Source organism: Salmo trutta, chromosome 5 (assembly GCF_901001165.1).
Source record: "Salmo trutta chromosome 5, fSalTru1.1, whole genome shotgun sequence".
NCBI classification, from domain to species: domain Eukaryota; kingdom Metazoa; phylum Chordata; class Actinopteri; order Salmoniformes; family Salmonidae; genus Salmo; species Salmo trutta.
In genome coordinates, this window is record NC_042961.1 from 65,845,626 (window position 1) to 65,870,809 (window position 25,184).

The following is a 25,184-nucleotide window of genomic DNA, read 5'->3' on the forward strand; positions in this document are numbered from 1 at the left end:
TAACGTCCTTTATTGGCTTCTTTGCAGCAATTCGACCATGAAGGCCTAATTCACGCAGTCTCCTGAGCAGATGTCGAGATGTCTGTTACTTGACCTTTGTGAAGTGTTTATTTGGGCTGCAACAGAGATAACTGGGTCTTCCTTTCCTGTGGCCATCCTCATGAGAGTCATCGTAGCGCTTGGTTTTTGAGACTGCTCTTGAAATGTTCCGCATTGACTGATTTTCCTGTGTTAAAGTAATGGGCTGTTTCTTTTTGCATTGAGCTGTTCTTGCCATAATATGGACTTGGTCTTAAAATAACAAATAGGGCTATTTTCTGTATACCACCCCTACCTTGTCACAACTGATCGGCTCTTACGCATTGAGGAAAGAAATGCCACAAATTAGGTCACCTGTTAATTGAAATGCATTCCATGAATCTGGTTGAGAGAATGCCAAGAGTGTACAAAGCTGTCAAGGCAAAGGGTGGCTACTTTGAAGAATCTCAATATATTTTGGTTTAAGATGCGATTCCATGTGTGATGTCATAGTTGAAAATATTACAGATGAAAAACCTGGAATGAGTAGGTGTTCAAACTTTTGACTGGTACTGCAAATAGATTTAACCTATAGAAAGCTGATGGGATCCTCTTTCTAATAGAAGCCATGAGGCTGTTCTCACACAATTGCATAGGTTATAGAAATGTTGCGCAACATGAGCTCATGAAATGTTTTACATTTGCATTGATGTCAGAGTGATTAGAGGGACAATAGAGTGCTGAGTACCAGGCAGTTAGCAAGTGTGGTAGGCTACTAATGACCATCACCAGCATCAGAGCTTGGAGAAGCCTAATTACTAAATGGTCACGTGGAATTTGACTGCTGGTAATACAGTCCTACTCTTTCCTCCATTTCCCAGAAATGGACTGGTTCAGATAATCACACCAACAATAAAGTAAGTAAATCAACAGTTTAATCTCTGTGTTTCTTCATGCATTTATGGGATGTGAATCAGTTCCTGTCGTACAGTAAAGACAACTGTCCGTCTTTTCAAAGTCTTCATTCCAACGCCTTTCATCTACAATTAGACAAAACATCCAGAATCAGCTGCAAAGAAATAACATTTAGTGAATGAGTTTGTGTATACACACCCACACACCTTGGTGGAACAGTTGCTAGCAGTTGATAGCAGTGCCTGGTGGAGTCTCCGTACCCTGAATCTTCTGTCCAGTAGTGGTCACACACCAACAGTAACTTACCAGAAATAGACATGTTGCACATACAATATTTAATGTAACATTCAACTGAATTGGAGAATTTAGTGTGTGTGTATATGTGCCTCCATGTTAACCTGTAGAGCCCGAACATTGCTTAGGGGTGTATCGTCCAGCGGCGTCACACGTGGGGATGTAGGCTCCAATTGGGCCATGTGTCGCGGCATATCTAGCACGCTCACAGGGGGTTATGGGTCGTAACGTAGCATCTGGACACAGGTAACATAGATTGATTGTAATGTGGACATAACATTGCAGCACATGCATGCCGGAATCTTGGGTTGCGTCTCATATGGGCCCTGGTCAGAAGTAGTTTATACAGAATAGGGTTCCATTTCAGATGTAACCTAGGTACTTCCTGGCTAAATATTGAAATTGCGCTACTTGTTTAAAAGCCCTGTGCAGTAAATTCAGTTTCTGTCTTTTGTATAACAGCTGATGAAACTAAGACTGAAAGTGGGGGTAAGTTGTGTCAGTGTTACTTCCTGACAATCCAATCATACATCCAGTTGAATGATCAAACCATTCATATCAGAATACCTCAGTCCAGCATCTAGACACCAACATACATCTCTGGAACAAGAGGAGTGGCAGGTAGCCTAGCAGTTAGAGAGTTGGGCCAGTAACAAAGGTTCCTAGTTTTAATCCCTGAATGTCAAGTTAAAATATCTGTCTATATGCCCTTGAGCAAGACAACCTTCTCTCCAGTGTCACGGTTGATAATGGCTGCCCAAGGGACAACTGGTTATGAAACAAAACATTAATACGTACGTGTGTGAATAGGACAGATCAACACCCACTAACGTTTTTATTAAAATGTTGGTGAGTAAGTGTGAGGTACATCACTCTTACCTCCCATAGCAAAAGCTGTGCTAACAAGCAGAATGATGGTCAATATCGCCATGGTGATAGTCTCCTGAGAGAGAGAGAACAAGAGCGAGATTAGTTGAGCATTTTAAATCATCTGGAATGGCTGTGGGTACTAGAGGAGAAGTTGAGGAAACCCTGTGTTAAGTACAACACTTATGCAACAATTGCTAAACCCAGTTCTGAGGACCCCAACAAGCGAGTATCGGCAACACGGCGCGCTACGATTCTTCCACTAAAATTCAGGTATCATCTAATCTATTGTATGTGGTTGAAGAACTTGGCACACAGGAATATGAATCCTTCCCAAATGTCTCCTCATTCCTTATGTAGTGAACCACCTTTGACAAGGGCCCACACTGCACTACGCAGGGAAGGGGAAGCAGACTAGATCTTGACAGAGACTTCAATTCACTACAAAGGTAACTATTAGTCTATGCTCTTAAATTCAGGGGGTCGACCCACAAAAAGGGATCATATACATAGTGCACTACACTTTACCAGGGCCACATAAGATTAACATGCCATTTGAGAGGCAGCTAGTCTACTAAATAAAATGATGCCGTCTGGTTTGCTTAATATAAGGAATTTGAAATGATTTATACTTTTACTTTTGATACTTAAGTATATTTCATCAATTACATTTAATTTTGATAATTCAGTATATTTGTTGAAACTTTTAGACCTTTACTCAAGTAACATTTTACTGGGTGACTTTCACTTTTACTTGAGTGATTTTCTCTGAAGGTAGCTTCATTAGGCAGTGAAGAGAGTAGTAGAGGAAGATGGGTCCTAGTTCGAGGGGTCCTGTTGTGGTTGTAGCTGCAGAGAACTCCTTGGGTTATGAGATTTTACTGCAGAAGAGTTACAAGGTGTGATGAACGATAGTGTCCCTTTGTCCCAGGCTGCTGGCCTGCTGTAGGACAAAGCCCGCGCAGAAGGACTCAGCCCATGCAGTAGGACTCAGCCCACTCAGTTGTACTCAGCCCATGCACTAGGACTCAGTCCACCCAGTAGGCCTCAGCCAACCCCATAGTATGATTATGCATTAATGCTTTTGTTATAAAATAATATTTTTATTGTGAAAATTATCTTCCCCAAACGTGAAACTCATGCGCTGCATGTGAATGCCAGTTTGGCTCTACACCCATTGTAAAGAGGTTATTTGGCCACTTTAGTTGTAATACAAATGTAGCCAGGTGGTTAAATGGCATAGTTGTATTCATTTATATCCACTAGATGGCACTGTAACTTTAATAGATTCATAAATAAGGTGTGCAAGCAATTATGGGATTGTGCAAGCGCAGCGTGTAAGAGTGAGAGCAAGCAATTACACTGGAGAGCTACTGAAATCCATTGTTGGTCCAACGTTACTTTGGATTGGCATGGGGATGTTAGCTTCTTGCTAGCTGAATTCCACTGCTCTCAGAGACACGTTGTGGAGTTAATGATTACATTATTTAAAGCTGCTGTATGGGTGAGGATCTACTGTTCCGTGTGGGGTTAGGGTATCACGTGGACAGTGTGTTTAAAGCCGAGCCACTACTCAGATTGTTTTTACACACTTTAATAACAGATTTATCTCACTTGATTGTGATTTAGACTACATTTTACTTTAAGGTGACTTCCTCTATTAGTGATTTCCCTTCTACATTATCCTATTTTGAATGTAAGCTTCGACAGTATAAACAACCCCAAATCATTTTGTGTCCTGTGCTGGATTGACTTTCGCCAGGCTACACAAACCTTATCAAAACATATAGGCCTATTGGCAAGGCTACATGAGGTGTTGCGCTAAGATATGAAAAAGTAGCAAAAAAAATGGTATGCATTGTTCCTTGCCTTACACTGGGCATCATTCACAAGTGATGGGATAATGTTGTCACCCATCAGACTATTCTTGATTGAATCTTGTCTTTACATGTACTAAATAATATTTGTGAAATTTGTTTTGATTTAGAATGGACAATAATCATGCACCTGTCTGGAATCGGGCAGGGGAAAAAATACATTTCATCTATGCACTTAAATAGCGAATGGAGAATGCTTTTCCAACAGTCTTGAAGGAGTTCCCACATATGCTGAGCACTTGTTGGCTGCTTTTCTTAACTCTGTGGTCCAACTCACTGAGGCTGCACTCGTGGAGGTGGTAAAAGACCTTTTAATGGTGTCATACTGAGGCTTTTCCTCTGTCCTCGTGTTCCTAGACCTTAGGGCTGCTTTGATACCATAGATCAACACATTCTTTTGGAGAGATTGGAAACCCAAATTGATCTACACGGACAAGTTCTGTCCTGGTTTAGATCTTATCTGTCGGAAAGGTTTCGGTTTGTCTCTGTGGATGGTTTGTCCTCTGACAAATCAACTGTATATTTCGGTGTTCCTCAAGTTTCCGTTTTAGGACCTCTATTGTTTTCATTATCTATATATTTTACCTCTTGATGTCATTCGGAAACATAATGTTAACTTTCACTGCAATGCGGACGATACACAGCTGTACATTTAGATGAAACATGGTGGAGCCCCAAAATTGCCCTCCCTGGAAACCTGTGTTTCAGACATAAGGAACTGGAAGGCGGCAAATGTTTTACTTCAAAACTCAGACAAAGCAGAGATGCTAGTTCTAGGTCCCAAGAAACAAAGAGATCTTCTGTTGGATATGACAATTAATCATGATGGTTGTAGTGTCATCTCAAATAAAACTGTAAAGGACCTCAGCGTTACTCTGGACCATGCTCTCTCTTTTGATGAACATATCAAGACTGTTTCAAGGACAGCTTTTTTCCATCTCCGTAACTTTGCAAAAATCAGAAACTTTCTGTCCAAAAATGATGTAGAACAATGTATCCATGCTTTTGTCACTTCTAGGTGAGAGTACTGCAATGCTCTACTTCCGGCTACCAGGATAAAGCACTAAATAATCTTCAGTTAATGCTAAACACGGCTGCTAGAATCTTGACTAGAACCCCCAAAAATGGTCATATTACTCCAGTGCTAGCCTCTCTACACTGGCTTCCTGTTAAGGCTAGGGCTGATTTCAAGGTTTAACTGCTAACCTACAAAGCATTACATGGGCTTGCTTCTATCTATCTTTCCGATTTGGTCCTGCCGTACATATCTACACGTACAATATGGTCACAAGACGCAGGTCTCCTTTTGTCCCTAGAATTTCTAAGCAAACAGCTGGAGGCAGGGCTTTCTCCTATAGAGCTCAATTTTTATGGAATGGTGTGCCTGTCCATGCGACAGGCACAGACTCTGTCTTGACCTTTAAGTCTTTATTGAAAACTCATCTCTTCAGTAGGTCCTATGATTGAGTGTAGTCTGACCCAGGGGTGTGAAGTTGACAAAAAGGCACTGGAGCGATGAACCACCCTTGCTGTCTCTGCCTGGCTGGTTCCCCTCTCTCCACTGGGATTCTCTGCCTCTGACCCTATTACGGGGGCTAATTCACTGGCGCTCTTCCATGCCGTCCCTAGGAGGGGTGTGTCACTTGAGTGGCTTTAGTCTCTGACGTAATCTTCCTGTCTGGTTTTGAGGCCCCCCTCGGGTTCATGCCGTGGTGAAGATCTTTGTGGGCTATACTCGGCCTTGTCTCAGGGAAGCAAGTTGGTGGTTGAAGATATCCCGCTAGTGGTTTGGGGGCTGTGATTTGGAAAAGTGGGTGGGGTTATATCCTGCCAGGTTGGCCCTGTCCGGGGGTATAGTCGGACAGGGCCACAGTGTCTCCAGACCCCTCCTGTCTCAGCCTCCAGTAATTATGCTGCAAAAGTTTGTGTCGGGGGGCTAGGGTCAGTCTGCTAACCTCACTAGGGTAGGGGGCACTATTTTCACTTCCGGATGAAAAGCATGCCCAAAGTAAACTGCTTGCTACTCAGGCCCAGAAGCTAGGATATGCATATAATTGGTGGATTTTGATAGAAAACACTCTAAAGTTTCCAAAACTGTTAATATAATGTATGTGAGTATAACAGAACAGATATGGCAGGCAAAAACCTGAGAAAAATCCAGCCAGGAAGTGGGATTTTTTTATTTTTGTAGTTTCTAGTGAATGCCATTACAGTATCTATTGACTTAGGACTCAAATTGCACTTCCTGTGGCTTCCACTGAGGATTGATTATAAATATCGTTTGACATGTTTCTACAAACTTTACTGATACTTTTCAGATTTTGTCTGTCTGTTGTGACTGCCTTTGAGCCTGTGGATTACTGAACAAAACGGAGGTTTTTGAATATAAGGAGAGACTTTATCGAACATTTATTGAGTAAATGGGAGTCTTGTGAGTGCAACCATATGAAGATCATCAAAGGTAAGTGATTCATTTTATTGCTATTTCTGACTTGTGTAACTCCTCTACTTGGCTGGTAACTGTTTGTAATGATTTGTCTGCAGGGCGCTGTTCTCAGATAATAGCATGGTATACTTTCCCCATAAAGCCTTTTTGAAATCTGACACCGTGGCTGGATTAACAAGAAGTTAATCTTTAAACCAATGTATAATACTTATGTTTTATGAATTTTATGAGTATTTCTATTTTTGAATTTGGCGCTCTGCAATTTCACTGGATGTTGGCCAGCTGGGACGGTAGCGTCCCACACCCCCTAGAGAGGTTAAATCTGGAGTATTTCTCCTGTTTTATCCGGTGTCCTATGTGTATTTAATTATGCACCCTCTAGTTCTTTCTTTCTCGTTCTCTTCTCCCTTAAGACCTGAGTCCTAGGACCATGCCGCAGGGCCACCTGGCTTGACGACTCCTTGCTGTCCCCAGTCCACCTGTTCTGCCTGCGGCTATGGAACCTTGACCTGTTCACTGGACGTGCTACCTTGTCCCGGACCTGCTGTTTTCGACTCTCTCTATACCGCACCTTCCTAGGTTCCTCCCATTCTAGGGAGTTTTTCCTAGCCACCGTGCTTCTACATCTGCATTGCTTGCTGTTTTAGGCTGGCTTTCTGTATTGCACTTTGTGACATCGGCTGATGTAAAAAGGGCTTCATAAATACATTTGATTGATTGAACTCATCCCAAACCATCTAAATTGGGTGATTGTGGAGGCCAGATCATCTGATGCATCACTCTCCTTATTGGTCAAATAGCCCTTACACAGCTGAAGGTGTGTTGGGTCATTGTCCTGTTGAAAAACAAATGATAGTCCCACTAAGCCAAACCAGATGGGATGGCGTATCACTGCGGTAGCCATGCTGGTTAAGTGTGTCTGGAATTCTAAATAAATCACTGACAGTGTCACCAACAAAGCACCATCACCTCCATGCTTCACGGTGGGAACACCACATGCGGAGATCCGGTCAACTACTCTGCGTCTCACAAAGACTCAGCGTTTGGAACCAAAAATCTCACATTTGGACTCAGACCAAGGACAGATTCCCACCGGTCTAATGTCCATTGCTTGTGGTTCTTGACCCAAGCAAGTCTCTTATCGTCCTTTAGTGGCTTCTTTGCAGCAATTCGACCATGAAGGCCTAATTCACGCAGTCTCCTGAGCAGATGTCGAGATGTCTGTTACTTGACCTTTGTGAAGTGTTTATTTGGGCTGCAGAGGTAACTGGGTCTTCCTCATGAGAGTCATCGTATCGCTTGGTTTTATAGACTGCTCTTGAAATGTTCCGCATTGACTGACCTTCCTGTCTTAAAGTAATGGGCTGTTTCTCTTTGCATTGAGCTGTTCAAGTCCATATTATGGCAAGGTCTTAAAATAACAAATAGGGCTATTTTCTGTATACCACCCCTACCTTGTCACAACTGTTTGGCTCTTACGCATTGAGGAAAGAAATTCCACAAATTAGGTCACACCCGTTAATTGAAATGCATTCCATGAATCTGGTTGAGAGAATGCCAAGAGTGTACAAAGCTGTCAAGGCAAAGAATCTCAATATATTTTGGTTTAAGATGTGATTCCATGTGTTATGTCATAGTTGAAAATATTACAGATAAAAACCCTGGAATGAGTAGGCGTTCAAACTTTTGACTGGTACCGCAAATAGTAGATCTAACCTATAGAAAGCTGATGGGATCCTCTTTCTAATAGAAGCCATGAGGCAGTTCTCAGACAACTGCATAGGTTATAGAAATGTTGCTCAACATCAGCTCATGAAATGTTTTACATTGATGTCAGTGTGATTAGAGGGACAATAGAGTGCTGAGTACCAGGCAACTAATGACCATCACCAGCATCAGAGCTTGGAGAAGCCTAATTACTAAATGGTCACGTGGAATTTGACTGCTGGTAATACAGTCCTACTCCTTCCTCCATTTACCAGAAATGGACTGGTTCAGATAATCACACCAACAATAAAGTAAGTAAATCAACAGTTTAATCTCTGGATTTCTTCATGTATTTATATGGGATGTGATTCAGTTCCTGTCGTACAGTGAAGACAACTGTCCATCTTTTCAAAGTCTTCATTCCAACGCCTTTCATCTACAATTAGACAAAAACATCCAGAATCAGCTGCAAAGAAATAACATTTAGTGAATGAGTATGTATACACACACACACACACACCTTGATGGAACAGTTGCTAGCAGTTGATAGCAGTGCCTGGTGGAGTCTCCGTACCCTGAATCTTCTGTCCAGTAGTGGTCACACACCAACAGTAACCTACCAGCAATAGACATGTTGAACATACAATATTTACTGTAACATTCAACTGAAATAGAGAATTTAGTGTGTGTATATGTGCATCCGTGTTAACCTGTAGAGCCCGAACATTGCTTAGGGGTGTATCGTCCAGCGGAGTCACACGTGGGGATGTAGGCTCCAATTGGGCCATGTGTCGCGGCATATCTAGCACGCTCACAGGGGGTCATGGGTCGTATCCCAGCATCTGGACACAGGTAACATACATTAATTGTAATGTGGACATAACATTGCAGCACATGCATGCCGGAATCTTGGGTTGCGTCCCATATGGGCCCTGGTCAGAAGTAGTTTATACGGAATAGGGTTCCATTTCAGATGTAACCTAGGTACTTCCTGGCTAAATATTGAAATTGCACTACTTGTTTAAAAGCCCTGTGCAGTAAATTCAGTTTCTGTCTTTTGTATAACAACTGATGAAACTAAGACTGAAAGTGGGGGTAAGTTGTGTCAGTGTTATTTCCTGACAATCCAATCATACATCCAGTTGAATGATCAAACCATTCATATCAGAATACCTCAGTCCAGCATCTACACACCAATATACATCTCTGGAACAAGAGGAGTGGCAGGTAGCCTAGCGGTTAGAGAGTTGGGCCAGTAATACAAAGCTTCCTAGATTTAATCCCTGAATGTCAAGTTTAAATATCTGTCTATGTGCCCTTGAGCAAGACAACCTTCTCTCCAGTGTCACAGTTGATAATGACTGTCCAAGGGACAACTGGTTATGAAACAAAACATTAATACTTACGTGTGAATAGGACAAATCAACACCGACTAACGTTTTTATTAAAATGTTAGTGAGTAAGTGTGAGGTACATCACTCTTACCTCCCAGAGCAAAAGCTGTGCTAACAAGCAGAATGATGGTCAATATCGTCATGGTGATAGTCTCCTGAGAGAGAGAGAGAGAGAACAAGAGCGAGATTAGTTGAGCATTTTAAATCATCTGGAATGGCTGTGGGTACTAGAGGAGAGGTTGAGGAAACCCTGTTACATAAGTTTTGTACTTAACAATTGCTAAACCCAGTCCTGAGGACCCCAACAAGCGAGTATCGGCAACACGGCGCGCTACGATTCTTCCACTAAAATTCAGGTATCATCTAATCTATTGTATGTGGTTGAAGAGCCTGGCACACAGGAATATGAATCCTTCCCAAATGGCTCCTTATTCCTTATGTAGTGAACCACCTTTGACGAGGGCCCACAGTGCACTACGCAGGGAAGGGGAAGCAGACGAGATCTTGACAGAGACTTCTTTTCACTACAAAGGTAACTATTAGTCTATGCTCTTAAATCCAGGGGGTCGACCCACAAAAAGGGATCATATATATAGTGCCCTAAACTTGACCAGGGCCACATAAGATTAACGTGCCATTTGAGAGGCAGCTAGTCTACTAAATAATATCACAAGCTCACCTTCTGCACTCTTCCAAGGGATTCACTGGTTGTCTCTCTGTTGTCTGTGAGTTATGGTCTACCTCTTCCACCTCTCCTTTTAAAGGATCTGTCACAGGTGTGACTAGTTGCCTCATTAACCCAACAAGAGATCCCGATGTCGGCCATTAGCTGGTGGTGTAAAGTACTTATGTAACAGTTCTTTAAAGTACTACTTAAGTAGTATTTTGGGGTATCTTTACTTTACTACTTCTATTTATTTCAACTTTCACTTCACTACATTCCTAAAGAAAATAATGTACTTTTTACTCCATACATTTTCCCCGACACCCAAAAGTACTCGTTAGATTTTGAATGATTAGCAGGACAGAAAAAATTGTCTAATTCACACACTTATCAAGAGAACATCCCTGGTCATCCCTTCTGCCTCTGATCTGGCAGATTCACTAAACACAAATGCTTCCTTTGCAAATTATGTCTGAGAGTTGGTTTGACTCTGGCTATCCGTAATCAAATAAAAAATAACAAGAAAATGGTGCCGTCTCGTTTGCTTAATGTAAGGAATTTGAAATGATTTATACTTTCACTTTTGAACTTAAGTATATTTTGTCAATTACATTTAATGTTGATACTTCAGTATAATTGCTGAATCTTTTAAACCTTTGCTCAAGTAATATTTTACTGGTTGATTTACACTTTTACTTGAGTCATTTTCTCTGAAGGAATCTTCATAGGCAGTGAAGAGAGAAGTAGAGGAAGATGGGTCCAGTTTCAAGGGATCCTGAGAGGCTCCCTGTGAGTATGCCGAGGCCAATAGAGAGTGATAGGAATAACATGTGTTTCAGTAAGGTTGGTTTCTTAGCATTCATAGCCATGGTTATCAACTGTACCGCAGAAATGGAACATAAATCACTGAAAATAGATGTTGTGGTGGTAGCTGCAGAGAACTCGTTGGGTTAGGAGATTTTACTGCAGAAGAGTTATAAGGTGTGATGATCGATAGTGTCCCGTTCTCCCAGGCTGCCGGCCTGCTGTAGGACAAAGCCCATGCAGTAGAACTCAGCTCACGTAGACTTGCATCCTAGCCCATGTAGACTTGCATCTTCAGAGCGTCGCTTGATTGTGCGTCACATGCAATCAATGAAATCAATCAAATTGATTGATAAAGCCCATCTTACGTCAGCTAATGTCACAAAGTGCTGTACAGAAACCTAGTCTAAAACCCCAAACAGCAAGCATTGCAGGTGTAGAAGCACGGTGGATAGGAAAAACTCCCTAGAAAGGCCAGAACCTAGGAAGAAACCTAGAGAGGAACCAGGCTATGAGGGGTGGCCAGTCCTCTTCTGGCTGTGCCGGGTGGAGATTATAACAGAACATGGCCAAGATGTTCAAATGTTCATAGATGACCAGCAGGGTCAAATAATAATAATCACAGTGGTTGTCGATCATTCAGAGTATCTCTATCGCTCCTGCTGTCTCTAGAGAGTTGAAAACAGCAGGTGTGGGACAGGTAGAATGTCCGGTGAACAGGTCAGGGCTCAATAGCCGCAGCAGAACAGTTGAAACTGGAGCAGCAGTATGGCCAGGTGGACTGAGGACCACCCATATCTTGTTGTTGGGGACCACCACCCATAAAAAAACAGTGTCTGGCTAAAGAGACAAGACTAACAAGGGAAATCCATGAACTAATAGTACAGGTAGATAGCAATAAAAAAGGTACTACAGAGATACAAAATAAGTTTGAGAAAAAACAAATAGAACATGAGGAACTTATTCAAGAACAATCTAACGTAATCTATTACAAAAATCAAGCAAACTGTATGGAATATGGAGAAAAATGCACAAATTCTTCCTGAATCTCCCATACAGGAACGCTAACAAAAATAATTTGCAGTAACTCGTTACTGAAGACGGAGTCATCTATGATTCTCCCAATGATATTTTTAAAGAGGAAGCTAATTATTTTAGGCAGATGTTCACTTTTCCGTCTCATCCTTTCCCACTGAATGAAGATTATACATTTATATTTACATTTTAGTCATTTAGCAGACGCTCTTATCCAGAGCGACTTCCGTATTATGGTAAGCAATACTTTCCAAATAATATAAAAAATTGAAAATTAACAGAAGTATAGAAAGATCAGTGTGAAGGCCAAATTACAGAATAAAATCACTTTGAAACTATTAAGTCCTTTCAGTCTGGGAAACCCCCAGGGCTTGATGGCATACCGGTAGAGGTATATCAAGTTTTTATATATATATACTAAAAGCTCCATTGTTAGATTTGTTTTAACTACTCCTATAGAAATGGTAGTCTGTCAGGTACTCAGCAGGAAAGTCTGATATCTCTATTATTAAAACACTACCCAGATGGCAAATATAAAGACCCAGTCTATCTAAAAAACTGGAGGCCCCTTACACTTCAATGTTGTGATGCAAAAATACTAGCAAAATACATAGCACTCAGAATTAAAAGAGTTTTACCTGGTATTGTTAATCCTGACCAGACAGGTTTTTTACATGGACGATACATTGGAGATTATATACGACAACTACTAGAAATAATAGAACATCATGAAACATATAATAAGCCAGGAATGGTATTTATAGCGGATTTTGAAAAGGCATTTGATAAAGTAAGACTGGATTTTATTTATAAATGCCTGGATTTTTTCAATTTTGGCAATTCTCTTATGAAATGGGTAAAAATAATGTATAGCAACCCCAGGTGTAAAATGGTAAAATAACGGCCACTTCTCAGAGAGTTTTGAATTGTCAAGAGGAGTTAAACAAGGGTGCCCGCTGTCACCATATCTATTCGTTATGGCCATCGAATTGTTAGCTATGAAAATCAGATCCAATAACAACATTAGAGGATTAGATATCCAAGGTTTAAAACAAAGGTGACCATGTATGCCGATGGCTCAAGTTTTAAATAAACCTCTCTGGGCTAGGTGGGACGCTTGCGTCCCACCTAGTCAATAGCCAGTTGTATCCCGTGGCTCGATATTCAAATACCTTAGAAATGCTATTACTTCAATTTCTCAAACATATGACTATTTTACACCATTTTAAAGACAAGACTCTCGTTAATGTAACCACACTGTCCGATTTCAAGAAGGCTTTACAACGAAAGCAAAACATTAGATTATGTCAGCAGAGTACCCAGCCAGAAAAAATCAGACACCCATTTTTCAAGCTAGCATATAATGTCACATAAACCCAAACCACAGCTAAATGCAGCACTAACCTTTGATGATCTTCATCAGATGACAACCCTAGGACATTATGTTATACAATACATGCATGTTTTGTTCAATCAAGTTCATATTTATATCAAAAACCAGCTTTTTACATTAGCATGTGACGTTCAGAACTAGCATACCCCCCGCAAACTTCCGGTCAATTTACAAAAAATTTACTAATTTACTCACGATAAACGTTCACAAAAAGCATAACAATTATTTTAAGAATTATAGATAGAGAACTCCTCTATGCACTCGATATGTCCGATTTTAAAATAGCTTTTCGGTGAAAGCACCATTTGCAATATTCTAAGTAGATAACCCGTTATCACAGGGCTAGCTATTTAGACACCCAGCAAGTTTAGCCCTCACCAAACTCCGATTTACAATTAGAAAAGTCTGATTACCTTTGGTGTTCTTCGTCAGAATGCACTCCCAGGACTTCTACTTCAATAACAAATGTTGGTTTGGTCCCAAATAATCCATAGTTATATTCAAACAGCGGCGTTTTGTTTTTGCGTTCAAGACACTATCCGAAATGGTAAATAAGGGTTACGAGCACGGCGCATTTCGTGACAAAAAAATTCGAAATATTCCATTACCGTACTTCGAAGCATGTCAACCGCTGTTTAAAATCAATATTTATGCCATTTTTCTCGTTAAAAAACGATAATATTCCGACCGGGAATCTGCGTTTAGGTAAATAGACGAAAGAAAATAAAGACGGGGGCGACTAGTGCACCCGCCTAAGCCCATTGTCCTCTGATCGGCCACTTGCCAAAGGCGATAATGTGTTTCAGCCTGGGGCTGCCTCGATATCATTTAGCTTTTTCCCGGGCTCTGAGAGCCTGTGGGAGCCGTAGGAAGTGTCACATTACAGCAAAGATCCTCAGTCTTCAATAAACAGACACAAGAAGAACAAGATCTTGTCAGAGAGGGCACTTCCTGTAAAGGAATCTCTCAGGTTTTTGCCTGCCATATGAGTTCTGTTATACTCACAGACACCATTCAAACAGTTTTAGAAACTTTAGGGTGTTTTCTATCCAAAGCCAATAATAATATGCATATTCCAGTTACTGGGTAGGAGTAGTAACCAGATTAAATCGGGTACGTTTTTTATCCGGCCGTGTAAATACTGCCCCCTAGCCCTAACAGGTTAAGTACTTTACACCACCAGCTAATGGCCTGACAACGGGATCTCTCGTTGGGTTAATGAGGCAACTAGTCACACCTGTGACAGATCCTTTAAAAGGAGAGGTGGAAGAGGTAGACCATAACTCACAGACAACAGAGAGACAATCAGTGAATCCCTTGGAAGAGTGCAGAAGGTGAGCTTGTGATATTATTTAGTAGACTAGCTGCCTCTCAAATGGCACGTTAATCTTATGTGGCCCTGGTCAAGTGTAGTGCACTATATATGATCCCTTTTTGTGGGTCGACCCCCTGAATTTAAGAGCATAGACTAATAGTTACCTTTGTAGTGAATTGAAGTCTCTGTCAAGATCTAGTCTGCTTCCCCTTCCCTGCTTAGTGCACTGTGGGCCCTCGTCAAAGGTGGTTCACTACATAAGGAATGAGGAGCCATTTGGGAAGGATTCATAGATGTTACCTGAATTTTAGTGGAAGAATCGTAGCGCGCCGTGTTGCCGATACTCGCATGTTGGGGTCCTCAGGACTGGGTTTAGCAATTGTTGCATTAGTTTTGTACTTAACACAGGGTTTCCTCAACTTCTCCTCTAGTACCCACAGCCATTCCAGATTTAAAATGCTCAACTAATCTCGCTCTTGTTCTCTCTCTCAGGAGACTATCACCATGGCCATATTGACCATCATTCTGCTTGTTAGCACAGCTTTTGCTCTGGGAGGTAAGTGATGTACCTCACACTTACTCACCAACATTTTAATAAAAACATTAGTGGGTGTTGATCTGTCCTATTCACACGTAAGTATTAATGTTTTGTTTCATAACCAGTTGTCCCTTGGACAGCCATTATCAACCGTGACACTGGAGAGAAGGTTGTCTTGCACAAGGGCACATAAAATATCTGTTTAACTTGACATTCAGGGATTAAATCTAGGAACCTTTGTATTACTGGCCCAACTCTCTAACCGCTAGGCTACCTGCCACTCCTCTTGTTCCAGAGATGTATATTGGTGTCTAGATGCTGGACTGAGGTATTCTGATATGAATGGTTTGATCATTCAACTGGATGTATGATTGGATTGTCAGGAAGTAACACTGACACAACTTACCCCCACTTTCAGTCTTAGTTTCATCAGCTGTTATACAAAAGACAGAAACTGAATTGACTGCACAGGGCTTTTAAACAAGTAGTGCAATTTCAATATTTAGCTAGGAAGTACCTAGGTTACATCTGAAATGGAACCCTATTCCGTATAAACTACTTCTGACCAGGGCCCATATGGGACGCAACCCAAGATTCCGGCATGCATGTGCTGCAATGTTATGTCCACATTACAATTAATGTATGTTACCTGTGTCCAGATGCTGGGATACGACCCATGACCCCCTGTGAGCGTGCTAGATATGCCGCAACACATGGCCCAATTGGAGCCTACATCCCCACGTGTGACGCCGCTGGACGATACACCCCTAAGCAATGTTCTGGCTCTACAGGTTAACACGGACGCACATATACACACACTAAATTCTCCAACTCAGTTGAATGTTACAGTAAATATTGTAGGTTCAACATGTCTATTTCTGGTAGGTTACTGTTGGTGTGTGACCACTACTGGACAGAAGATTCAGGGTACGGAGACTCCACCAGGCACTGCTATCAACTGCTAGCAACTGTTCCATCAAGGTGTGTGTGTGTGTCTGTGTGTGTATACATACTCATTCACTAAATGTTATTTCTTTGCAGCTGATTCTGGATGTTTTTGTCTAATTGTAGATGAAAGGCGTTGGAATGAAGACTTTGAAAAGACGGACAGTTGTCTTTACTGTACGACAGGAACTGAATCACATCCCATATAAATACATGAAGAAATCCAGAGATTAAACTGTTGATTTGCTTACTTTATTGTTGGTGTGATTATCTGAACCAGTCCATTTCTGGGAAATGGAGGAAGGAGTATTACCAGCAGTCAAATTCCACGTGACCATTTAGTAATTAGGCTTCTCCAAGCTCTGATGCTGGTGATGGTCATTAGTTGCCTGGTACTCAGCACTCTATTGTCCCTCTAATCACTCTGACATCAATGTAAAAAATCTCATGAGCTGATGTTGCGCAACATTTCTATAACCTATGCAGTTGTCTGAGAACAGCCTCATGGCTTCTATTAGAAAGAGGATCCCATCAGCTTTCTATAGGTTAGATCTACTATTTGCAGTACCAGTCAAAAGTTTGAACACCTACTCATTCCAGGGTTTTCATCTGTAATATTTTCAACTATGACATAACACATGGAATCACATCTTAAACCAAAATATATTGAGATTCTTTGCCTTGACAGCTTTGTACACTCTTGGCATTCTCTCAACCAGATTCATGGAATGCATTTCAATTAACAGGTGACTTAATTTGTGGCATTTCTTTCCTCAATGCGTAAGAGCCGATCAGTTGTGATAAGGTAGGGGTGGTATACAGAAAATAGCCCTATTTGCTATTTTAAGACCAAGTCCATATTATGGCAAGAACAGCTCAATGCAAAAAGAAACAGCCCATTACTTTAAGACAGGAAAATCAGTAAATGCGGAACATTTCAAGAGCAGTCTCAAAAACCAAGCGCTACGATGACTCATGAGGAAGACCCAGTTACCTCTGCAGCCCAAATAAACACTTCACAAAGGTCAAGTAACAGACATCTCGACATCTGCTCAGGAGACTGTGTGAATTAGGCCTTCATGGTCGAATTGCTGCAAAGAAGCCACTAAAGGACGATAAGAGACTTGCTTGGGTCAAGAACCACAAGCAATGGACATTAGACCGGTGGGAATCTGTCCTTGGTCTGAGTCCAAATTTGAGATTTTTGGTTCCAAACGCTGAGTCTTTGTGACGCAGAGTAGTTGAACGGATCTCCGCATGTGGTGTTCCCACCGTGAAGCATGGAGGTGATGGTGCTTTGTTGGGGACACTGTCAGTGATTTATTTAGAATTCAAGGCACACTTAACCAGCATGGCTACCGAAGTGATACGCCATCCCATCTGGTTTGGCTTAGTGGGACTATCATTTGTTTTTCAACAGGACAATGACCCAACACACCTTCAGCTGTGTAAGGGCTATTTGACCAATAAGGAGAGTGCATCAGATGACCTGGCCTCCACAATCACCCAATTTAGATGGTTTGGGATGAGTTCAATCAATCAAATGTATTTATGAAGCCCTTTTTACATCAGCCGATGTCACAAAGTGAAATACAGAAAGCCAGCCTAAAACAGCAAGCAATGCAGATGTAGAAGCACGGTGGCTAGGAAAAACTCCCTAGAATGGCAGGAACCTAGGAAGGTGCGGTATAGAGAGAGTCGAAAACAGCAGGTCCGGGACAAGGTAGCACGTCCAGTGAACAGGTCAAGGTTCCATAGCCGCAGGCAGAACAGGTGGACTGGGGACAGCAAGGAGTCGTCAAGCCAGGTGGCCCTGCGGCATGGTCCTAGGACTCAGGTCTTAAGGGAGAAGAGAACGAGAAAGAAAGAACTAGAGGGCGCATACTTGACCTCTATGGGCTAGGTGGGACGTGACCGTCAACAGCCAGTGGAACAGCGTGGCGCGAAATACAAAAACCTCATGTGAAAGCAAAACATTAGATTATGTTAGAGTACATAGACCAAAATAATCACAAAGCCATTTTCCAAGCAAGCATATATCTCACAAAAACCCAAAACACAGCTAAATGAAGCACTAACCTTTGATCTTCATCAGATGAGACTCCTAGGACATTATGTTATATAATACATGTATGTTTTGTTCATATTTATATCCAGAAACAGCTTTTTACATTGGCGTGTGATGTTCAGAACATGCATTCCCACCAAAAACCTCCGGTGAATATACTAAATTACTCATAAACGCTGACAAAATACATAATTATTTTAAGAATTATAGATACAGAACTCCTTTATGGAATCGCTATGTCAGTTTTATTTGAGACGACACTACAACCATCATGATTGATTAATTGTCATATCCAACAGAAGATCTCTTTGTTTCTTGGGACCTAGAACTAGCATCTCTGCTTTGTCTGAGTTTTAAAGTAAAACATTTGCCGCCTTCCAGTTCCTTATGTCTGAAACACAGGTTTCCAGGGAGGGCAATTTTGCGGCTTCACCATGATTCATCTAAATGTACAGCTGTGTATCGTCAGCATAGCAGTGAAAGTTAACATTATGTTTCCGAATGACATCACCAAGTGGTAAAATATATATATATATATATATATATATATATAATGAAAACAATAGAGGTCCTAAAACGGAAACTTGAGGAACACCGAAATATACAGTTGAATTGTCAGAGGACAAACTATCCACAGAGACAAACCGATATCTTTCCGACAGATAAGATCTAAACCAGGACAGAACTTGTCCGTGTAGATCAATTTGGGTTTCCAATCTCTCCAAAAGAATCTGTTTATCTATGGTATCGAAGCAGCACTAAGGTCTAGGAACACGAGGACAGAGGAAGAGCCTCAATCTGACACCATTAAAAGGTATTTTACCACCTCCACGAGTGCAGCCTCAGTGAGTTGGACCACAGAGTTAAGAAAAGCAGCCAACGATTGCTCAGCATATGTGGGAACTCCTTCAAGACTGTTGGAAAAGCATTTCAGGTGAATCTGGTTGAGAGAATGCCAAGAGTGTGTAAAGCTGTCATCAAGGCAAAGGGTGGCTACTTTGAAGTATCTCAAATATAACATATATTTTGATTTGTTAAATCACTTTTTTTTTTACTACTTGGTTCCATATGTGCTATTTCAGAGTTTTGATGTCTTCACTACTATTCTACAATGTAGAAAATACTAAAAATGAAGAAAAATCCTTGAATGAGTAGCTGTGTCCAAACTTTTGACTCGTGCTGTATTTATCAACTTTCCTAATATTAAGAACATTGCTTATATTTACAACAGGAGTATAGCCTACCTGGCTGGCATGAAAATGAAACAAGGGAAAAGAATCCTCCATTCGCTATTTAAGTGCATAGATGAAATGTATTTTTTCCCCTGCCCGATTCCAGACAGGTGCATGATTACTGTCCATTCTAAATCAAAACAAATTTCACAAATATTATTTAGTACATGTAAAGACAAGATTCAATCAAGAATAGTCTGATGGGTGACAACATTATCCCATCACTTGTGAATGATGCCCAGTGTAAGGCAAGGAACAATGCATACCTTTTCTTTGGCAACTTTTTCATATCATAGTGCCACACCTCATGTAGCCTAGCCAATAGGCCTATATGTTTCTGTAGTAACTTGACAAGGAATGCCCACACGCATTTCAATATTACTTTCCTTTACTTTCAACCCAATAACTAAAAGGTGTACAGCCAGGTACAAACGGTCCAAAAATAGCAGAACTATATAGCCCACTCAACCGGTGGTAGAATCACATTGCACAGATCTCACTCTTAGCGATGACATCAAAGGGGAAAGGTCACGGTCAATGCCAATAATAACCATGTAATTATTTATATAGTGTCCACACTATAACACTTCTCCCCCCTCAATTTAAATCCCCCCCTGTAAGGAAAACATAAGGTTAACAAGTAAACCACATCAGTGTTTTCTTTTCTTTACTACACAACACTGTAGACCTTCTGCTGGTGTTACTGTAAATGTAAAAAAAAAAAAATGACAGTCCTTATTTCTTTTCAACTAGGTCTGCTGCTCCAAACAAACACTAACACCACGAGTCTCTCAGTCTCAACTACAGAGTTAGTCTTTCAGGAGGCTTGTGACTATGCTGTGATCTGCGCAGTACTCCTGGTGTGCTACGAGACACAGGTAAGGTGTGTCCCAGTGGAGCTGGGTCTGAGGGCACAGGAGCGGGTTGGGTGTTTGTGAGAGAATGTCCATCACCCTCTGCTGGAACCACTGAATGCCCCTGTTCCTCAGATGCTTTTTCCTGTGGGGTTTCAACTTGTACACTACCACCCACAGCTGTTCCGTCTGAAAACATGGTCTTGTCTTTGTCATAGCGGAGGTGGTCCTGGTGTCTGCGCATGACTCGACCATCAGTCAGTTTGACCACAAAGGAGACGGGACCACTCTGACTCAGAATGATACCTGGCAACCAGCGTTGGCTGCTTGTGAAGTTGCGGATGTAGACAGTGTCATTGGGTTTTAACTGTCTCTCCCTCGCGTGGTGGTCATGTCTCACTTTTTGTTTCTCCTGCTTCCATTCCACTCATGCTCTGATGTTCGGATGCAGTAGATCCAGGTGAGATTTTGGCTTTCTGCCCATTAACATCACTGCTGGAGCCTGTCCTGTTGTTGTTTGCGGCGTGATGCGGTACTGGAACAAGAACCGAGAGAGCTTAGTTGTGATGGTTCCCCCAGTCATCCTTTTGAGCCCCTCTTTCAGTGTCTGCACAGCCCGCTCCGCTAAGGCGTTTGAGGCCGGGTGAAACGGGGCACTGCAGACATGGCGAATCCCGTTTCTCCGCATGAATTCTTGGAACAAGTCACAGGTAAACGTTGTTGCGTTGTCGGACACCAGAGAGTCCGGCAGACCATGGGTTGAAAACACCTGCCGAAGCTTTTCGATGGTTGTGGTCGCTGTGATGTTGCTCATGATGTGCGCCTCCAGCCACTTGGAGTGCGCGTCCACCATGACAAGGAACATGTGATCCATGAAAGGGCCTGCAAAGTTTATGTGCAGCCTGGACCATGGGCGGTCAGGCCACTCCCGCAGATGTAGTGGCGTGGACGGCGCCATCTTCTGGTTGATCTGGCACTCAGAACATGATTTAACTTTGTCTTCTACCTCGTGATCCATGTTAGGCCACCAGATGTAAGATCTGGCTAAACTATTCATCTGGGAGGCACCCGGGTGAGCCTCATGGACCTCATGCATGACTTGTGCACGGCCAGGGGGTGGAACAACCACTCTGGACTCCCAGAGTATGCAGCCATCCTGCACACTCAGCTCAGTTTTGCGCTTTGCATAAGGTCTTAGTCCATATGACAGGAGGCCAACACTGCATCAGGAATCTTTTCACTTGGGACAGGATAGGATCCCGGTCTGTCCACTGTTTGATCTGTTTGGCATTCACAGCTGAGTTTGACAATCTCTCCATTAGGAAAATTGTCTCGGGAGGCACCACAGTTGTGGCAGGCATCTCTGGTAGCGGGAGACGGCTGAGCGCGTCTGCGTTTGCATTGTCCTTCCCCGCTCTATACACTATAGTGTACTGGTAAGCTGACAGTGTCAGGGCCCAGCGCTGTATCCTTGCTGAAGCCATGGGCGGAATGCATCTTGATTCACTAAAAAGGCTCATCAGTGGTTTGTGGTCAGTGCATATGGTGAAATGACGACCGTAGAGGTACTGATGGAAGCATTTCACAGCAAAGACTATGGCCAGACCTTCCTTGTCTAACTGTGAATAACCCTTCTCAGCACTCGTCAGCGTACTTGATGCGAATCCAATGGGTTTCTCTGACCCTTCCTTCATCTGATGAGAGAGTACTGCCCCGACGCCATAGGGCGAGGCGTCACATGACAGGATGATCTCTTTGTCTTGGTCAAAATGAACCAGAAGTTGTGCTGATTGTAGCAGTGCTTTCACTTCCTTGAAAGCTTTCTCTTGTGCTGGCCCCCACTTCCATTTACAGTCTTTGTGAAGCAGCTGATAAAGTGGAGCCAACACTGTTGACAACTCAGGGAGGAACTTACCATAGTAGTTCACCATGCCCAGGAACGACCTGAGCTCTGACCCATTCTTGGGGTTTGGAGCATCATTGATTGCCCTGACTTTGTCCTCCACAGGACACAGACCCTGCGCTGTGATCTTGTGACCTAGGTATGTCACACTCTGTGCTTGGAATGTACACTTGCTACGCTTCAGGCACAGCCCTGCCTCAGAGAATCTCTTTAACCTGTTGAGGATCTTATCCCGATCTTATCCCGGTATTGGGATTCATTGTCATGTGACCATGGCGGGGAATTCAAAACTGCAAGAGTAATCATTTCAAAAAATCAAATAATCAACTATTTTCCTCCATTTGAAAGATATATCTCCTAAATCTAACCACGCTGTCCGATTTTCAGAGGCATTACGGAGAATGCATAAAGTTAGGTTATGTGAGGAGAGTACATTGACAATAGCTGCGTGTAATGTTTAGCCAATTCAAAGAAGGGCATCAACAGACAGAAAACTAGCTAGAATTATGCACTTACCTTTGACAATCTGCATCAGATGACACTCATAGGACATTATGTTATACAATACATGCATTTTTAGTTCCATCAAGTTCATATTTATATCCAAAAACAGCATTTACAGTCGCGGTGAAATTCAGAATTTTTTTCGGCTCGAATGCACCCAGTGAATCCAGCATTACAAATCACGGAATTACTATTCGAAAACATTGGTAAATTATAATATTGTCATTCAAAGAATAATATATTATCATCTCGTAATTGCTACCGAAGGGCCAGATCTCAAAATAACTTTACTGGGAAATCACATTTTGTATAAACTGGGTACTATGCTAACAACAATAAGCTATATGCTAAGCTAAGCTAAGCTATACCGTTAGCATTAGCATCATCTAATATCGATAATAACATTCTAAATATCCCCTTACCTTTGATTATCTCCATCAGAAGGCGCTGCCAGAGATCCCAGGTCCAGAACAAATGTGGTTTCTTTTGACAAAGTTCATAATTTATGTCCAAATAGTTAGCGTTCAGTAGGCTCCCACAAAATGAGGTGGGCAGTGTAAAGTCACGTCGAAAAACTAAAGAAAACCTAGTAAATAATCTATTTACGTTTGTTTAAACATGTCAAACGTTGTTTAGCACTAATCTTTTGTTCCATTTTTAACGTGAAACATCAGTAAACATCAGTAATATTTTCACACAACCTATCAAGTGTCTAGAATAAACGATAATGACAAAGGCACTCTTCTCAGATTCATGCGCAGGCGCAAAAAATGAAGTGATGACGTGTCAACTTGTAAGCTTTCTAATTCGGTGTGTATTTATCACAGATGCTTCAAACAACTTTCTAAAGATCGTTGACATCTAGTGGAAGCAGTAGGAGTTGCGAACTGAATCCTTTCTCACTGTGGTATCTTTAAAACAATGACACTAAATAGTACAGCCACAAAATTCTCATTTTTTTTAATCTATTTTTCTCAGGTTTCTGCCTGCAATATGAGTTTTGTTATACTTACAGACACCATTCAAACTGTTTTAGAAAATTCAGAGTGTTTTCTATCCGAATGTGTTAATAATATGCATATCCTAGCTTCTGAGTTGGTGTAGGAGGCAGTTAAAAATGGGCACATATTTTTTTCAAAATTCTCAATACTGCCCCCGTGGCCCGTAGAGGTTAACACCTGGTCCAGATGGTGGAGGTGCTCCTCCTCCGTCTCTCCTGTAACCAGGATGTCATCCAGGTACACTGCTACATGAGGGATCCCCTGCAGCAGATTGTCCATTGTCCTCTGGAAAATGGCTAGGCTGGACGCCACTCCGGATACCAAGCGGTTGTACCTGAACAAGCCTTTGTGCGTGTTGATTGTGACATACTCTTTTGAGTCCTCATCCAGGAGGAGCTGTTGGTAGGCGTGACTCATGTCAAGCTTTGAGAACGTCTTGCCTCCTGCCAGTGTCGCGAACAAGTCCTCCATCTGTGGTAGCGAGTAAGCGTCTAGCTTAGAGGCCCTGTTAATGGTGAGTTTGTAGTCCCCACATATACACACCGTGCCGTCACTTTTCAGAACGGGAATGATAGGAGCTGCCCAGCAGGAGAACTGAATGGGAGTAATGATGTTTGCTTCCTGCAGCCGCTCCAACTCATCTTCCACTTTCTTTTTCATGGCGTAAGGCACAGTCCTGGGCTTGAAAAAGCAAGGCTCGGCCTGAAGATCCACGAACAGCTTAACTGCAGTGCCCTGCAGTGTGCCCAGTTCGTCTTTGAAAATCTCTGGGTACTTTTCAATGACATCCTCAGTCACTCGGGTCTGTTTTATCTCACCCCAGTTCAGTTGTATTTTGTTTAGCCAGTCACGCCCTAGTAAACTAGGCCCATTCCCTTTCACCACCAGGAGCCTTGCTCTCGCTTCCTGGCTGTTGTATGCAATGTCCACCTCTAGAGCCCCCAGCAATGGTATGGTCTCCCCGGTGTACGTAGGCAGTCTGATCCCTGCCGGTGTGAGGGCAGAAGCCTGTCTTGAGCCCCAGATTTGTTTGTAGGTCTCCTCACTTATGACAGAGGCAGAGGCCCCCGTGTCAACCTCCATCCTCATCTGCTTTCCATCTACCTCCACTGTAGCATAGATAGGCTCTGCGCGCGGCTCACTCACATTAAACATGTTGTAGGAACAATGCTCTTCCTCCTCCTCTGTGCTCTCTAGGTGGTGCGCTGCTGACTGAGGCTTTGGTGCTGCGAACTTGCCCAGCCCAGTCCGCCCACCCTTTGGCTTGCTCCTAGGACCCCTGCATGTTTTAGCTAAATGTCCCTTTTTGTTGCAATTGTGACAGACAGTCTCCATAAACTTACAGTTGTTACCATGATGTGTTCCTCCACATCTGAAACATTCCACTGCTTTTCCCCTTTTTCCTGCCAC

At 42.3% G+C, this 25,184-nt stretch overlaps 2 protein-coding genes and 1 long non-coding RNA gene across 4 annotated transcripts in view; 1 reads left to right on the top strand and 2 right to left on the bottom strand.

Moving 5' to 3' along the window:
- LOC115194865 (equistatin-like) overlaps window positions 1–16,462 on the top strand; it is a 44,478-nt gene extending 28,016 nt beyond the window's left edge. The window contains exons 1-5 of one of the 2 annotated variants that reach the window (XM_029754793.1): window positions 14,715–14,748; window positions 15,222–15,285; window positions 15,927–16,058; window positions 16,153–16,248; window positions 16,339–16,462. In XM_029754793.1, the coding sequence (XP_029610653.1) occupies window positions 15,234–15,285; window positions 15,927–16,058; window positions 16,153–16,232 (264 nt within the window). In that variant the 5' untranslated portion in view covers window positions 14,715–14,748; window positions 15,222–15,233 and the 3' untranslated portion in view covers window positions 16,233–16,248; window positions 16,339–16,462. Of the gene's footprint in view, window positions 1–14,714; window positions 14,749–15,221; window positions 15,286–15,926; window positions 16,059–16,152; window positions 16,249–16,338 lie in introns of those variants that run through there. The other variant, XM_029754794.1, reaches the window with a different exon arrangement.
- LOC115194892 (uncharacterized) lies at window positions 1,341–10,090 on the bottom strand. Its single transcript, XR_003878545.1, has 3 exons — window positions 9,970–10,090; window positions 2,107–2,170; window positions 1,341–1,463 (listed from the first exon to the last, which is right to left on the bottom strand). It is a non-coding gene; the product is annotated as an uncharacterized LOC115194892 (long non-coding RNA).
- On the bottom strand, window positions 8,477–10,299 carry LOC115194860 (equistatin-like). Its single transcript, XM_029754787.1, has 5 exons — window positions 10,198–10,299; window positions 9,610–9,673; window positions 8,835–8,966; window positions 8,645–8,740; window positions 8,477–8,560 (listed from the first exon to the last, which is right to left on the bottom strand). Exons 2-4 carry the CDS (start codon window positions 9,659–9,661, stop codon window positions 8,661–8,663), a joined length of 264 nt encoding a protein of 87 aa, XP_029610647.1. The 5' UTR covers window positions 9,662–9,673; window positions 10,198–10,299; the 3' UTR covers window positions 8,477–8,560; window positions 8,645–8,660.
- Window positions 16,463–25,184: the final 8,722 nt, after the last annotated feature.

Excerpts from the sequence above, each read along its gene's own strand:
- LOC115194860 (XM_029754787.1), bottom strand. The coding sequence starts at position 9,661 with ATGACGATATTGACCATCATTCTGCTTGTTAGCACAGCTTTTGCTCTG. Across the intron at positions 8,967-9,609 it reads CACAGCTTTTGCTCTGGGAG|ATGCTGGGATACGACCCATG; the intron begins GTAAGAGTGATG and ends ACCTGTGTCCAG. Across the intron at positions 8,741-8,834 it reads GCAATGTTCGGGCTCTACAG|GTTACTGTTGGTGTGTGACC; the intron begins GTTAACACGGAT and ends TATTGCTGGTAG.